The sequence below is a fragment of the Vombatus ursinus genome, unplaced genomic scaffold (assembly GCF_900497805.2).
Source record: "Vombatus ursinus unplaced genomic scaffold, bare-nosed wombat genome assembly UNPS02014812.1, whole genome shotgun sequence".
Lineage (NCBI taxonomy): Eukaryota > Metazoa > Chordata > Mammalia > Diprotodontia > Vombatidae > Vombatus > Vombatus ursinus.
In genome coordinates, this window is record NW_020954590.1 from 12,935,885 (window position 1) to 12,951,236 (window position 15,352).

Here is a 15,352-nt window from a genome sequence, read left to right on the forward strand (position 1 = left end):
TAGTATTATTTTTTTTTTGACACCTTCAGATGGAAAGGCTTTGAGTATTGGCCTGGTGAAAGGCTGCCGTCTACACATGATAGCAATTATAGCCAAGCTAAGTGTAGAAGACTTAAAATCAGAAAGTTGGCCATCGAATAGTTTAATTCCTTTTCCTAAATAGTAAAGCCTTGAAATTGACATAAATGCAAAATGCTCTTAGTCTAATGTAGCCCTTTCTTATTAGAATTTAAGATTATCAAGGGCAGGGACTGTCTTTTTCCTCATTTTGAATCACTGGTGCTTAGCACAGTGGTTGGCACATAGTTTATTGATTGATTGATTATTCTTCCATGATAGTGGAATAGCTAAAAAGAAAAAAAAGGTACAAGAATCACAATTTTTCGACTGTAAACATTAATTTAACAGGTGGTACTCTTAACGTGCAATCTTTGCTTGATGACTAATGAAGTGATACCCTGATGGAGACACTGAACCATATCCATACTAATAATCTTGATATAAATGAAGTTGGAAAAGATTTTGGAGCTAAATGGAAAGATGGTTCCCAGATTCTCCTTGGAGAGGTGAATAAGTAATTTGCTGGCATTGGTCCTGTGCTCCCTGAAACAAAGAACATAATTTTACAGATCATTTGCTCATTTCACCATACACATAATGTTCTAAACAATTAGACTAACCTGAAGATAGTTACAGCTTATGTGTTATAATCTATTGCAGAGAGTGAAGAAATAGAGAAATTCTATGAAGAACTTAGTAAGATACTCTAGACTAAGACAGTAAATTCCTTGATACCCAGTTATCCAAGCACAGAATGGGTAGGTGCTGGGGAACATCAACAGTGCTGAACAATACAGTTCATTTTCAAGAAAATAAAGGATCCAGAAGGTTTTAGGACTGCTTGGGTGACTCATGCTTGTACATCTTAAATTTTTCAAGTAGAGTTAGAAGGTACTGATAAACACAGAGACGTGGGGGGAGAGGAGTGAAGGTTGTGAGAGATAAAGAAAGAGTGAGGGTAAAGAGAGAGGGAGGAGAGGAAGGGAAGGGGAGAAACTGAGTACTGCATGCCTTAAAAGACAGGAAGTAACTGGTTACCGGCCTGGTCATCACTTTCGAATTAGATGAGGATGTGCAGTGTAGAAAAGGTCATGATAAATCCCAAATTAGAATAAAAGGTGAATATGGTAAGCTCAGTTATTAGCAGTTCCATTTGTACTTCTGTAAAGTTGTCGATTGCAAAAACTTAGAAATGGACAATTCATCTGATGCCATGCTCACTAATTGTGGTGGTCCCACAAGGACCCTTCTTTGGTCTTGGGCCCTCTTCTCTTTTCTCTCTATACCATCTCACTTGGTGATCTTATCCTCTCCCATGGGTTCAGTTATCAGTATCTAAATGATTCACTGGGGTGTGTGTCTGTGCAGTCCCCAGTTGTAATCTTTCTCTTGTGCTTCTGTCCCTTATGCATGACTTCTTATTGGCCAGTTCATGCTGGTATCTCATAGACATCTCAAACTCATCATGTCCAAAACAGAACTTAAATCTCTCTTTTCAGACCTGCTTCTCTTAGGAACTTCCATATGTCAAGGACACTACCATTCTCTCAGTTCACCTAGGTTTGCAACCTTGGTCTCCTCCTCGGTTCGTTACTATCTTTGTCGCTTTGACTTTCACATCTCTTGTAGTCCCTTTCTTACCAATCATATGGCCACCACCTGAGTACAGGCTTTTTTCACTTTTTGCCTGGATTATTGTAATACCCTTCTAATTGGTCTTCTTGCCTCAGGTTTCACTGAATTCTATTCTACCTTCCACACAGCTTTCTAAAGTATAATTCTAACCATGTCACATACTTCCAAGCCCCCTCAGTAAACTCTCAGCTCTCTATTTGTTAATCAAACCTAGAACCCTTTATGTGATATTTAAAACTCTTCACAACCTTGTTCCTTCCTAATTTTCTGGTTTTCTTCCGTATGCACATTCAATCCAACCTTACTAGCCTAGTCACTGACTTTCCCAGTGCTTCTGTGAAGAAGGAGTCAGCCACCCCCACCAAGTGCCACTCACAGGGCAGGCAAGCCAGCCTAGATGAAGCAGAGAGGCGTCTTGAGAAAGAGGCAGGGAGAAATATGTGCCTAGCAAATAAAACCACTATTACCATCTTGACGATCACTTCCCATCTGACCCGGATGGAGACATTTCAGCACCTGAGGTCCAGGAGCTTCAAGAATAGCAGTGCCTACCACAGCAGCAGCCCTGCTTCCAGCCTAGCCCCTGCAGCTGTCATCCAGGGAATCAACCGGTGTGTAGATGTAACCTGGCAATTGGTTCTCCAGCTGCTGCAGCCTCTGCCTCCTTAGTGTCCTGTAGATTGGGCCCACAGTTACTGAATATAAGAAAGTACACATCATGAAAGTCCTTTGCACACATTCAAATGGTTCAACATCAGTATGTTGGAAATAACATAAAGATGATACAGTACCATCTGACTTGGCATCTGAAACCTCCTATATGTGGTGTCTTTCTTAGAATGTTAGCTCCTTTAGAGAAAGAACGGTTTTGCTTTTCTATTTGTATTCCTGCACATAATAAGCATTTAATAAATGCTTTTTAGCCCTTCTTAGAATTCCTGGCGTCCTTCAGTAGCTCCCATGCCACATTCTATCAGAGCCTCTCCTTGGACGTCAGCTTGTAGAACCTTCCCTCTCGGGTTACCTTTCTTCTATTCTGTATGCGTCTTGTATGTCCCTATTTATGTACACTGTCTGCCTTATTATAACGAGAGCTCCTTTAGGACAAGGACACTTATGCCTTCGTGTCATCGGTACTTATCACAGTGCCTGGCACATAGTAAAATATTCTTGTTGATTGATCTAAAATAGTTGTCACAAAGGAAGAAGCTCAAAGTCCAAAAGTTGCCTCAGCCAGCAAGCCCTTAATCTCTTTGCCAGATATAAAGAATAAGGCACTATCTTCAGTTATTGTAATTTAGAATTTACTTCATCCTTTGCTATCCAGTCAGTGATCTGACTGAACAATGGACACCTGATTCTGAGGTTGCTACTCTTGCCACTATTTCAAGTATGAGCTCATTTGCCAAATGTCACAGAAGATGACTGAAGATCTAAGCAAAATTGCCTTACAGAACTTAAAGAAAGCAGTTGAGGAGCAGTTATAAGATCTAATTAAGCTAGAACATTGAGAAAATTTGTGGATGAAATTAGAAAGCAGGACAACAAGCAGATGCAAAATGAAACAGATTCTTGGTATTTTTTAACAGTGGTTTACTTGTAATGGCAGTGAAAGTAGAACTATATAGCGTTTGGACTCCAACACTTTTAATACCTAACTTACTACGAAGGTGAAGACAGTACTTTAAAGGGTGGAAGTTAGGGGCAGCTAGGTGGCACAGTGGATAGAACACCAACCCTGGAGTCAGGAGGACCTGAGCTCAAATGCGGCCTCAGACACTTAACAGTTACTAGCTGTGTGACCCTGGGCAAGTCACTTAATCCTAATTGCCTCATCAAAAAAACAAAAACAAAAAATAAATAAATAAAAGGTAGAAGTTAGAGCAGCTGAACCCGACCAATACAGAAATACATATATATATATAGAGACAGAAATAATCCATGCTAATGGACACAGCACAGTGTTCAGCGTACTCAGGATTCACAGTGAAAGATTTATCAAGGGAGGATGCCGAAATCATGGAAATTATTGCAGTGCTTTAACCACCCTTCAAAAAAATAAAAAATAGCGTCCAAGAAGGCCTCTGCAGTTATAAAAAAGCTTTGTAAGAATGGCCTGTCCGTGTATCAGTGTTGTCCTTGATGACAGCATGAGAAGAGAATAGGCTTTTGCTGCTAATTTTTCTATCATCCTGCTGTCTGTTTGTTGATGTTTTGTTTCTGAGCATATGACTTGGTAGAACTAATTGCAGACTTGAAAAGGCTTTCTTCAAACAAAACATCTCAGACATTCACCAAAATTGTACAAGAATCTAACAGGGCTATAAGGAGTCCTTTTGTCCAGTGATACACAAATCAGGTATAAAATAAGGAGGAATAGGCTCATCTTAGTGGTTTGTTAGTAAGATATCTTGTGCAGAGTCAAATCAAAAGAAAGATTCCCTATTAACTTACGTGTTACATTGTACTCTTTGCAAAGTATACTGAAAAGTGAAACCCTACAGAAATGAGAAAGGAATATCCTAACCATCCTCCTTGGAAAAACGAAGTGGATGAAAAAGTATGTTAATGCTTAGGCTGTAACTGGTAGCTAACTTACTGAATTAGCTCATCATTATGTGCATTTTGGATAGCTAGGCAGTAAGCTAGGCCTAGAATTAAGTAATAATTTGAGGAAATAAGTTAGGATTATATTTAGGAAATTGCAACATGTTTTTAGCAATCCCAGACTGGTCAGTATTTTAAAAGCTCACAACTTTAAAAATAGTATTCTTCTAGGGATGCTGTGTGACTGTTAGTTTTGGAATGTCATCATGATCTTAGAAGAATCAAAATTGCAAATAACCCAAAGGGAAATAGACTGATGCATGGCATGCATAGCATTGCATCGAGTTACTAATGATGGTTTGTGTTAGTGGCATAAAAAATAATAAAGACAACATGACTACAAAAGGAAGTGAGCTAGACTTGTAGTTAGAATGAGAGAGAGGAGATAGACAGTCAGAACACCACTCTGGTATTCCCAAAAATACTAAAAAGAACCAGCAGGGACTTCCTTGCTTTGGGTTGATCCTTTATCGTGGACTTAGAGAAAAACTCAAAGTAGCACAGTAAATATCACCTAATAGTTGGCAATTAATTATATGGAAAATAATACTCTTTTATGGAGCAGCTAAGACTGATTATAGAGAAAATACAATTTCATCCTTTTCTGCTTTTTTTGTCCATCTTTTGTAATGGAATTTTTAGGGTAGCTATGTCTAAAATGTATTAAATGGTATTGTGGGAAGAGTGGTTCTCCCTGATACAAAGCTCTGGATTACAGATAAACTAAAGGCATTTGCTTTTAATGAATGTAATTTTCCTACTACTTGGTAATCTCAGGTGAGAGTGACCCACACAGTCTTTTCTATCAAATCTAAGGCACCCCATGGACACAGCAGGCAGGGCAGCCCCCAAGGGCTCCCTCCCTGATAGCTTCCTTCTTGACAGGTGGTTGCCGAAAGGGTCAGTACCAACACCCACTCATACCAGCTGGTCCATGTTTGTCTGGGAACAAATTCCAGTCTACCTAAGTTATCTTTTACAAAATTCTTATGAGGTGGCGCGGTAGATAGAGCACTCACCCTGGGGTCAGGAGAACCTGAGTTCAAATCCGGTCTCAGACCAGACACTTGACATTGACATTTACTAGGTGTGTGACCCTGGGCAAGTCACTTAACCCCAATTGCCTCACAAAAAAAAAAATTCTTATGAGAAATTAATTGTTAGGTTTGTAAGTAATACAGAACAGTTTGATGTGATGAAAATAAATATCAGAAACAAATATATTTTTCCTGTTTACTTAGACTATCAATAATACTATATAAATTGGGAAATAAAAGTAACTATGCAGTGATTTAAATTTACAAAATATTTTCTGTGATTGTCATGTGTCACTTCCTTCAGAAATGTATTACTGTGTTCAAGAGTTCAAGTATTTAGACAATGTGTCATTGCTTAAAGAGGTTCTAATAAATGTTGGAAGTTGGGTCTTGCCTGATTTTGATTAAATTTAATACACTTCAAAGAGGTTTAACGTGGTTTAAGCCACCCTCTTGAAACAAAATGTAAGACTGAAGCAAATGGGCTTATTTTCTATAATTTTTAGTTAAATTTGAAGTATATATGTATATATTTGCTAGAAATCATGTGATTGCAGGTATTCATAGAACCTCTAAAGATTTTTTAAAAAAATTTTGTCTTTCAATTGGATATGAAACAGATTAGGAAGGGATAAATGTCTCCAGCTTTTTTTAGGTGGGAGAGATACTAAGAGATGGAGTCCAAGATACTAACATTTAAAAATTTCTAACATTTAAGCATTCTATATTTATACACACATAATATCTATCTGTGTACATACATAGATACACATATATATTGGATCTATGAGTTCTTTAGTGTAGGTAATTCTTGGTGTGGAAATATTCCACCAGTGCAGATTTTTCTTATATGGTATCAAGTTTAGAAAATCCTAACACTGAGGTCTTTGATAGTGGCTTTTTGATCCCTTTGTGTGACAGTTCTTGGATATGGTGTCAGACCATAGTGTTTTAGGCAAAATAGTGAAGTAGATAGTTTGCTTGGTTCTTCTTTTTTCATTTTAAGAGAAAAAAATTCTATTAAAAATCTCATTTTCCATATTTTGATTTGTGAGAGGCAAGTTCATTGCTATTTTCTTCATTCCTCTCCCTACCCCTCTTTTCTGCATTGTTTGTGTATCTTTTTGCTCTCTTTATATTTTTCTCTGCCCCTGCTTTTTCTGCATTTCCCTCCCTTCCTTTACCCTTTGGATTTTTTTCAGTCTTTAACCTGCAGGATTTCAGGTGGCCCTCGAAAAATGTAGAGGAAAACATCCTCTACATTTTTTTGGGCTGCCCAAAATCCTTTGGTGGGCCTGTGGGCCATAGGTTGTGTAGGCCTGCTTTAAGATGAGGGAGAAATGAGAAATGATATCAATGTGGTAGCAATTAGGGGAATAAATCAGGCCAAACCTGACCATAAATCAGAAAGTAATGTTCACTTCAGACATGAAACAAAAGATAAAAGTAAAAATGCTATGTTCACATTTTATTTACCAGTTGAATTATATGTTTAGTCTCCTTTGGATTCCTGAAACTTCTATCTTTATAACAGCTCATACTAACGTAGAGCTTTATAGTTTGCCAGACAATTAACATTCATGATACTTTATCTTTGAAACAGTTCTACAGTATAGCTAGTACAAGTAGTATTATCCCTGCTTTATAGATGAGGAAATGGAGACCAAAATGTGTGTTGCTCTTCAGGTTCTCTATGCCTTGGTAAGGTAAAACATATGTAATCTGATACACTAATTTATATTAACGTCCTAATGGGTGAAAACTAGATAAGGAGGCAACCAAGATAAAAGACATTGTGATCAATCAATCAATAAATATTTATTACATATCTACTGTGTGCCAGGCTACTGTACTATAAGTACTATAATGGAAAACTATTGTTATTTATGTGAAGAAAACACAAATGACATCTTTTCTCAATGGATTAAAGTTAATAATTGTTATTACCTATTACAGTTTATAGACAGTCTAAAAACTATGTGATTCTTAACCGGATAAGGACCGGATAAGAGTCCGGTCCTCTTATCTCCCCTTCAATCACTGCAAAAGAGGGAAGGCAGCAAGTAAGACTTCAGCACCATTTTATGTTTGTTTTATGGGTTGGCTTGGCCAAAGAATTCCTCACCAACTAGCAAGCCTACTGGGAATTGCACTTGTCAGTTCAGCTGTCTTAGTCAACCTCAGAAAGCTGCGTTTGTCTGTTGCAAGGAGTCTGCCAGAAGCCTTTCCATTTAGGTAGACTCTACCAGAGCTTACATTTTGCTGGCGTAGCCCTCAAGAACCCAGAGTCACTTCCGTGCTAGGATGGGGCATCAGAGTTAGACTTTAGTGTTAATACAAGTTAATATTGTATGCTGAGTGATCATATGTGATCATCTTTACAAGAAAGGACATCTTAGGGTGAAGTTTTAAAAAATCAGATGACTATTTAGTTTCTATGAATTAATATTTGATTTGTAAAATTGTTAGTGCATGTAATTTTATTTTTAAAATTTTAGCTAAAGAAACAATTTCCAACTATGACAATGAAGATTCCTGCCAAAAGAATATTTGGTGATAATTTTGATCCAGGTAAGCAATAACTTAATGGAAAATACTTTGCCAGAAACTAGCTTGGCTGTTAACTAACAATCATGTTCAAGTAACAATTAACATAATAATATAGCATAATAATATTTTAACAACCTAATCACATGACTTGTGAAAAACAATAGAAGAACTTAGCAATATTTCTGAAATATACTAGATATTTTTATGTGCGCATCTTTACCTTTTTAGATAGACATGTTGAGAAGCACAAAGTATTTATTGAGATGCTTACTTTATTTACATTTATTATTTATATACACATATGTATATATGCACACACATACTTATATACACACATATACATTTCTGTAAATAATCAAGTTTTCTTTGTAAACTGTTGGGCGTTTTGGGGATAGACATCCCGAGTATTAACCTATGTATTAATAGTCATATTTATCTGGTGATGTTTGTAGTGTTGGGGATACAGTGAAGTAATTATTGCAGTATTAATTACATAAAACTTTGGAACCAAGAGTTGGAGGGAGCATCTAGAAGAGAGACAGGAAGTAGATAGGAAGGGGAAGAGAAGAAATGTGTGGTGTTTTTCTCCCAGCCAAAGATGGTGATCTGTAGCTTTGTGGAGCTAGGTCTGTCCTTGGTTGGAATTCAGGATGAAACTAGATTAGGTTAGGAAATTTAGCCTTACTTAGTTTCTTTGAATCCTAAGTTTATGTGTACCTTTTGTGTGAAATGTTAAGTTCACCCTAGCTACAGGTTAAGTGTCTAGGAACTGAAGCATTCCAGGGTGGCACTGAAAACTGGGTGGTTATATTAAGGATTTGGGCAGCTAGGTGGCACAGTAGATAGAGTTCTGGCCCTGGAGTCAGGAAGATCTGAGTTGCAATTTGCCCTCAGCCACTTACTAGCTGTGTGACCCTGGACAAGTCACTTAACTCTGTTTGCCTCAGTTCCTCATCTGTAAAATGAACTGGAGAAGGAATGATAAACCACTCCAGTATCTTTGACACAAAAACCCCAAACAGGGTCCTGAAGAATCAGACATGACTGAAGTGACTCAACAACAGCAACAAATGTTAAGGATGTAAGTGGAGGTGGAAGCATCCAGCTACTTGGTAATTTGGTCAGATGAATAGAATTAAAGATGGATGGGTAGTGGGTTAGGTCTGGTTGTAATCTGTGCCTCCTAGGAGCTAAGGACTCAGTAGGGTCCCCTATGTTTCCTTACCGCATAGAACTCCCTTAGGTCCTGAAGGAAATTTAAAAAATAAACCATGGTCACTGTTCTCTGGAAGCCTAACATCTTCTAGAAAGATAAGACATAAAGAAAAGATATATCTGCGTATTTTTTTGTGCAGACTTAGGATTTTATTGGTATAGGAAATTACCTCTGCCAGCAACTTTTCTTCAATTTATGGCCTTAGAGAGTTGCTTGTATATGTATGTGTGCGCACGTTTCCAAGCTGTTAGGTAACAATGCAAAGCAGTATATTACTAAGTATATCAGAAACAGTAACAGAAATCAGCACCATAGGAACTCAGAGAAAGGAGAGATCTGGGTGAGCACCGGGGTGAAGATTTAATAGAGGGAATTGGGTTTGAGCTAGATCTTGTAGAGTCAATAGGATTGAGATGGAGAGAAGAAGGAAGGGAAAGTTTTGAAGAGTGGGTGATAGTTTGAGCAAAGGCCTGGAGTTGGAATGAACAATATTAAGGGAACAAAAAGGGAATTAGTCTGGCGAGAAGGCAAGGTTTATATGAAGAGCAGGAAAGGATAAAATTCAGTAGACTGAGTGATGCTGTATCATAAGCCTTGAATGTTTGTTTGAGGGGTTTGGATTTTATTCTGAAAGCATTGGAATGTTTAAGCAGGGAGTGTCATGACAAAATTGGGATTTGAGACAGATTAGTCTGGAGGTGGTGTGTAGGTTGGATTGGAGCAGAGCCTTGATAAGAACAAAATGCAACAGTTGTGTAATAAAGGCCTTTACTAGGGTGGTTCCAGTGGGAATAAAGCAAAAGGGAGCAGTTTGAAAGATTTCAAAGAAGAATCAACAGAACTTGGTGACTAAGTATAGGTGATGGAGAGAAAAGAGTCAAAGATAATTTTGAGGTTTCAAGATTGTCTGTTGACAGAAATAGGAAAGTTATTTTGAGTAGAGAAAGGTTGATGAATATAATTTTAGAATACCAAGTTCAAAGTAAGACATCCAAGATAAATGCCCTATGAGAAGTTAGAAATACAGAAATTCTGAAGTCTGGGCTTAAGATAGATTTGATAGGCCATAGTACTAAGGTGTTCAAGCTATGCCAAAAAGTCAGTGCACCAGAAAAATTGAAAGAGAAAATCACTGGCAACCATTTTCTTCCATTCATGAATTAATTATATCACATATTTACTGTGTGCAAAGTATTGTATTGGGTTCTGGAGAAGATATAAAACAATGCTTTTCCTTAGGGAGCTTACAGTATAGCAAGGATAATAGATGTACACAGAAAATAAAAATTATAGTATTATAAGGGCAGAAGGGAAATAAGCGCTATGAGATCAAATAAAGGAAACATGCCTGTTGGACATTTTGAATTTGATGTCCCATTGACATCTCAAACTCAGTATATTAAAGCAGAACTTATTATTTTTCCCTAAAATCCATTTTTCTTCTTAATTTCCGTATTGTTGAGAGTGGTACTACTATCCTTCCATTCACTTCAGGTTGAAATTTTTTTGTCTTCTTCAATTCCTCTGTCTTTAAACCATTACCAAGTCTTACCATTTCTGTTCCATGGCATCTCTTGTATGCATTTCTTCTTTTCACTCAAAACACCTCTTTGCTCAGGCTCTCATCACCTCTTGCCTGGACTATAGCAGCAATCTTCTAATTGATCTCCTTGCCTCAAGGCTCATCTAATCCATTCTCAACAGAGTTGCCAGAGTGATTTACTTAAAGTGCAGATCTAAAAATATAGTCCCAGAAGTCTTTGTGCAGAAGTCTTTGTGCAGTTCTAAGTTATTAAAGCTTATGTGTAATTGTGTTTTTATTGTATATACCTACATATGTTTCCTATCGAGAAGATCTCATTTTGGGGATAAATTTGAGGATTTCAGCCTATATTCAGGCAAAACAGCCATTTTGTATACTAAAGGTCCCTCTCTTTCCTAAGACGTTGAGTCAATAATTAAATTCAGTATTGTTAACTACTACTAGAAAGTAGCATACACATCAAAACAAGAATGGACCATATTTTTCATTTGTAGCATTAAATTTACTTAAGCACGCTCACTGATTTTGTATTAAGGAATGACTCATGGCAAATACAGCATCTTTCATTTTTTCGGTCCCAGTAAAATAAATACTCAATTGTTGGGCAGTCAGCTAAAAAGTATAACACCTACTGTGTTCCAGGCACTGATGATATACATTCAAAAGACTGAACAATCCTTACTTAAAAGAAGCTTACATTTTAATGGGGAGAATGACAAGTACTTATAAAAATATAGGTAACATAAATATATAAAAGAAGTTAATTACAAGGTAGTTTGGGAGGGAGGGAGGATCAGGGAGGGATTCATATAGAAGAAGGTGCTTGAGCTGTATCTTGAAGAGAGAAATTCTGAGGCAAAAGTAAGAACTCCAGGCATATGAGATGGCCAGTACAAATTTCTACAGATGGGGGAGCTGGAGTGTGTGAAAAACAAAAAAGAGGTCAGTTCGGTTGTGTCTGATAGTGGGGTGGGGTGGGGGTGAGTCATGTTGAATGAGGTTCAGAAGACAGGTTGGGCTTAGGTTGTGTAGGGCTTTTTAAAGTTAAACAGAAGAGTTTACATGTTATTTTACAGGCAATAAGAAACCTTTGGGGTGGAATGAGTAGGTGACTGACACGGTCGAGTCTATGCTTAAGGAAAATTACTTTGATAAGCAGTGTGTCACATGGGCTGGAGTGATGAGATTCTTATAGCTGAGATACCACTTAGGAGGCTGGTGCATTAATGTAGGCAAAAACGTGATGAGGACCTGAGCTAAAGGGGTAACTGTAAGTAAAGAGTGGAAGCTGGATTTGATAGATATCGTGAAAGGTGAAGGAGCAGGTTTTGGCAACCTTATTAGACGTGTGGGGCGAGGAAGAGACAGGAGGTCAGGATAATATTGGGGTTTAGAAATCAGAGAGAACGGAGAAAATGGTGGTGCTTTCTAGAACTAGGTAAGTTTAGAGAAGAGAAGGTTTGGGAATAGAGATAATGTTCAGTTTGGGACATGCTGAATTTAAGATGTCTCCAGGAAAATACAGCTTGAAATGTCTAATAGGCAGTTGGTGATACAGGACGGAAGGTCGAGGGAGTGAATGGGTGGGGCTGGACCTGTGTATCTGAGTCATATTCATAGAGATGATAGTGAAACACGTGGGAGTTGATTAGATGACAACTAGGCAGAGTGTAGGGGGAGAGGAGAGAAGAGGCCCAGGATAGAACCTTGGGGAACACCAACATTTTGGGGCTGTGATGTGGGTGCTGAGACAGGAAAGGGGGCTGAGGAGGGAACAAACAAGTAGCAGGTGAACCAGGAGAATGGTGTAACAAAAACTCAGAGAGGGATGAATGTCCAGGAAGATGGATTGTTCAACAAAAAAAAAAAACCACCAGATTTGATAAGTAAACTATCATTGTGACTTCTGGGTCATGTGACTAACAAGAAAGAGGACTAGACCTTTTTTCCAGTCCTTAGGAACTTTAACAACTCCCTAAAATAAGAATTATGCACTGGGGCTAATGTGGTTGCAGCTGTCTCCTCAGGAAAAGACTCCAAGAACCCTAATGAGAGTATTTTGATGAATTAACAGTAGAGAAGGCTAATCCAGCCAGGTAGCTCGGTGGCAGTGTGGCTCAAGCTCTGGGCCTAGAGTTGGGGAGACCTGAGTTCAGATTTGGCCACAGACACTAGTTATGTGACTTTGAGCAAATAAATTTTTGCCTCAATTTCCTCAACTTGTAAAGGAACTACCAAAGGGAAAATGAAGGCATGGTCCTGATGGATTCACAATAGAATTCTGTCTAGCTTTTAATGAATAATTAGTTCCCATGCTACACAAATTATTCTAAAAAAATTCTTTTAATGTGACTGATATAGTCCTTATATCTAAAGAAAGGAAGGATAAAGTACCAGTAGACTGGGTTAAAATAACATCACAAGTCAAGAAATAAACTAGCTTAACATAAACGCAAGAGAAGAGATGTTGAATTATTAATTTGGAGAAACAAAAAGATTTGTAATATCAAAGAAATAATGAAAAAAGTAGAAAGAAAGGACAATAGCACTTTCAGACCTCAAATATAGTAGTAGTTAAAAGTAGAGAAGTAGATCAGTGGAATAGGCTTACAGATTTAACAAAATAGAAATAGTGAACCTCAATAGCCTAGTGTTTGATAAACCTGAAAACATAATCTATGTAGGAAGAACTCCCAATCTGATTTTTAAAAAAATCTACTGGGACAATTGGGAAGCAATCTGGCAGAAATTAGGTTTAACATTTTATACTGTTTTCCACAAAAAGTTCAAAATGGATAGATGATCTGACTGTTAAATGATCACATTTTTTAAAAATTAGAAGAGATAAAAATCATATACCTTCTGCAGTGATGGGTAGGAGATGTTTTCTTAAATAACAGATAGAGGCAGATAAAATAGATTATTTTGATTACTTGAAATTGAAAGGCTTCTTCACAAATGAAACTAATGCATCTAGGTTAAGAAGGAAAATGATTAAATGGGGAAAATCTTTGTGTCAAATTTATCAAGTATGGGTTTGGTATCCAAGATATTTAGATAACTAACAGATATATAACAACAAAAATCATTATCCAGTAGATAAAGCATCAAAGGATACGAACAAATAATTTTTTAAAAAAGAATTGCAAAGTTTTAACAACCATATGAAAGAGTGCTCCAGATCACTAATAATAAGAGAAATGCAAATCAAAATAATCATGAGGTTTCATCTCACACCCAGCAAATTGCAGAGATGACAAAAGATATGAACAGTTATTATTGGAAGGATGGTGGGAAGATAGGCACACTAAGGCATTGTTGGAGCTATCAATCAGTACAACCATTTTGGAAAACAATTTGGAATTATGTAAGTGACTATAATATGATAGAGATTCTACTACTAGACATATTTCCCAATGAATATGTCCCCACATACACCAGAATATTTATTGCCATGTTTTCTGTGGTAGCAAAGAACTGGAAAAAAAAGTAGGTGCCCATTGATTAGGTAATGGCTAAACATACTGTGGTACGTGTAATAGGATATTACTGTGCTCTAAGAACTGATGAATATTATAAATACAGAGAAGCAAGGAAAGACTTAATATGAATTCATGCAAAGTGAAGTAAGCATAGATAGCTAAAAAAAAATGCAGATGGAAAGCCCACCACCAAAACAGTCAAAAGTGAATGTTGCAAAATTGCAAAGAATGAACATGGCACCAATAAAGAAATATAAAGAGATAATCCCATCCTGCTTTGCAGAGGTGAAAAGCCCATGGATGTAGAACATTGTATGAGTTTCCCAATTTTTTTGATGTATTACCATTTTTATATATATCAATGTATTTTTCCTATGTTCATTAATATAGTCTTGCTCTTTTTTTTTGTTCTCCCTTTTTTTCCTTTTCTTTATTTTTTGTTTTTGTTTTTTTGGTTTTTTTTTTTTTTTGCTAGGCAGTGGGGTTAAGTGACTTTCCCAGGGTCACACAGCTAAGTGTTTGAGAACGGGTTTGAACTCAGGTCCTCCTGAATCCAAGGCCGGTGCTCTATCCACTGCGCAACCTAGCTGCCCCCTCCCTTTTTTTCCTGTAAGAATATTATTGGCTTTCTGAGAAGGGACAGGGGAAGCAATACTAGGAGAAATTCTGATGTAAAAAGCCAAAAATACCAATACGAATTATATGAAAAAGAAAGTGAATGTTGTAGAATCACAAAGAAACAAAAGAACCATGGCCCCAAAGAAGAGCAGTAAGAAGACACTTCAACCTACTCCTTAGCAGGTGGAACATTGCATATATTTTCAGAGTTTTTCAATATGTTGATGAGTTTGCTGATTTTTTTAATCTTTAAAAAAACATTCTTTGTTATATGGAATTACTATCTTGGAAGGGGGAAGGGGAGATAATGGGGAAAATTTAGGCAATATAAAAACAAAAGATATCAATAAAGCTTTTTTTTTTAATGAGATCATTGGTAACCTTGGAGATAACAGTTTCAAACGAGTGATTAGATTAAAAGCCAAGAATACCAAGGATAGAGAAGTAAAAAGAAGTATAGTCACCTTTTACAAGGATTTTGCTGAGAAAGGGAAAAGATGTAGGATGATAGCTTCAGGGAATGGTAGAGTCTAGCAAAAGTTTGTAAAGGATGAGGTATACCTGAGCATGTTTGAAAGCTATGGGAAAGGAGCCAATTGATAGT

The 15,352-nt window shown here is 37.1% G+C and overlaps 1 protein-coding gene across 1 annotated transcript in view; it reads left to right on the forward strand.

Moving 5' to 3' along the window:
* LOC114053840 (serine/threonine-protein kinase Sgk3) overlaps positions 1–15,352 on the forward strand; it is a 159,326-nt gene that overhangs the window by 76,248 nt on the left and 67,726 nt on the right. The window contains exon 4 of the mRNA XM_027876964.1: positions 7,838–7,910. Coding sequence (XP_027732765.1) covers positions 7,838–7,910 — 73 coding nt within the window. The remainder of the gene's footprint in view (positions 1–7,837; positions 7,911–15,352) is intronic.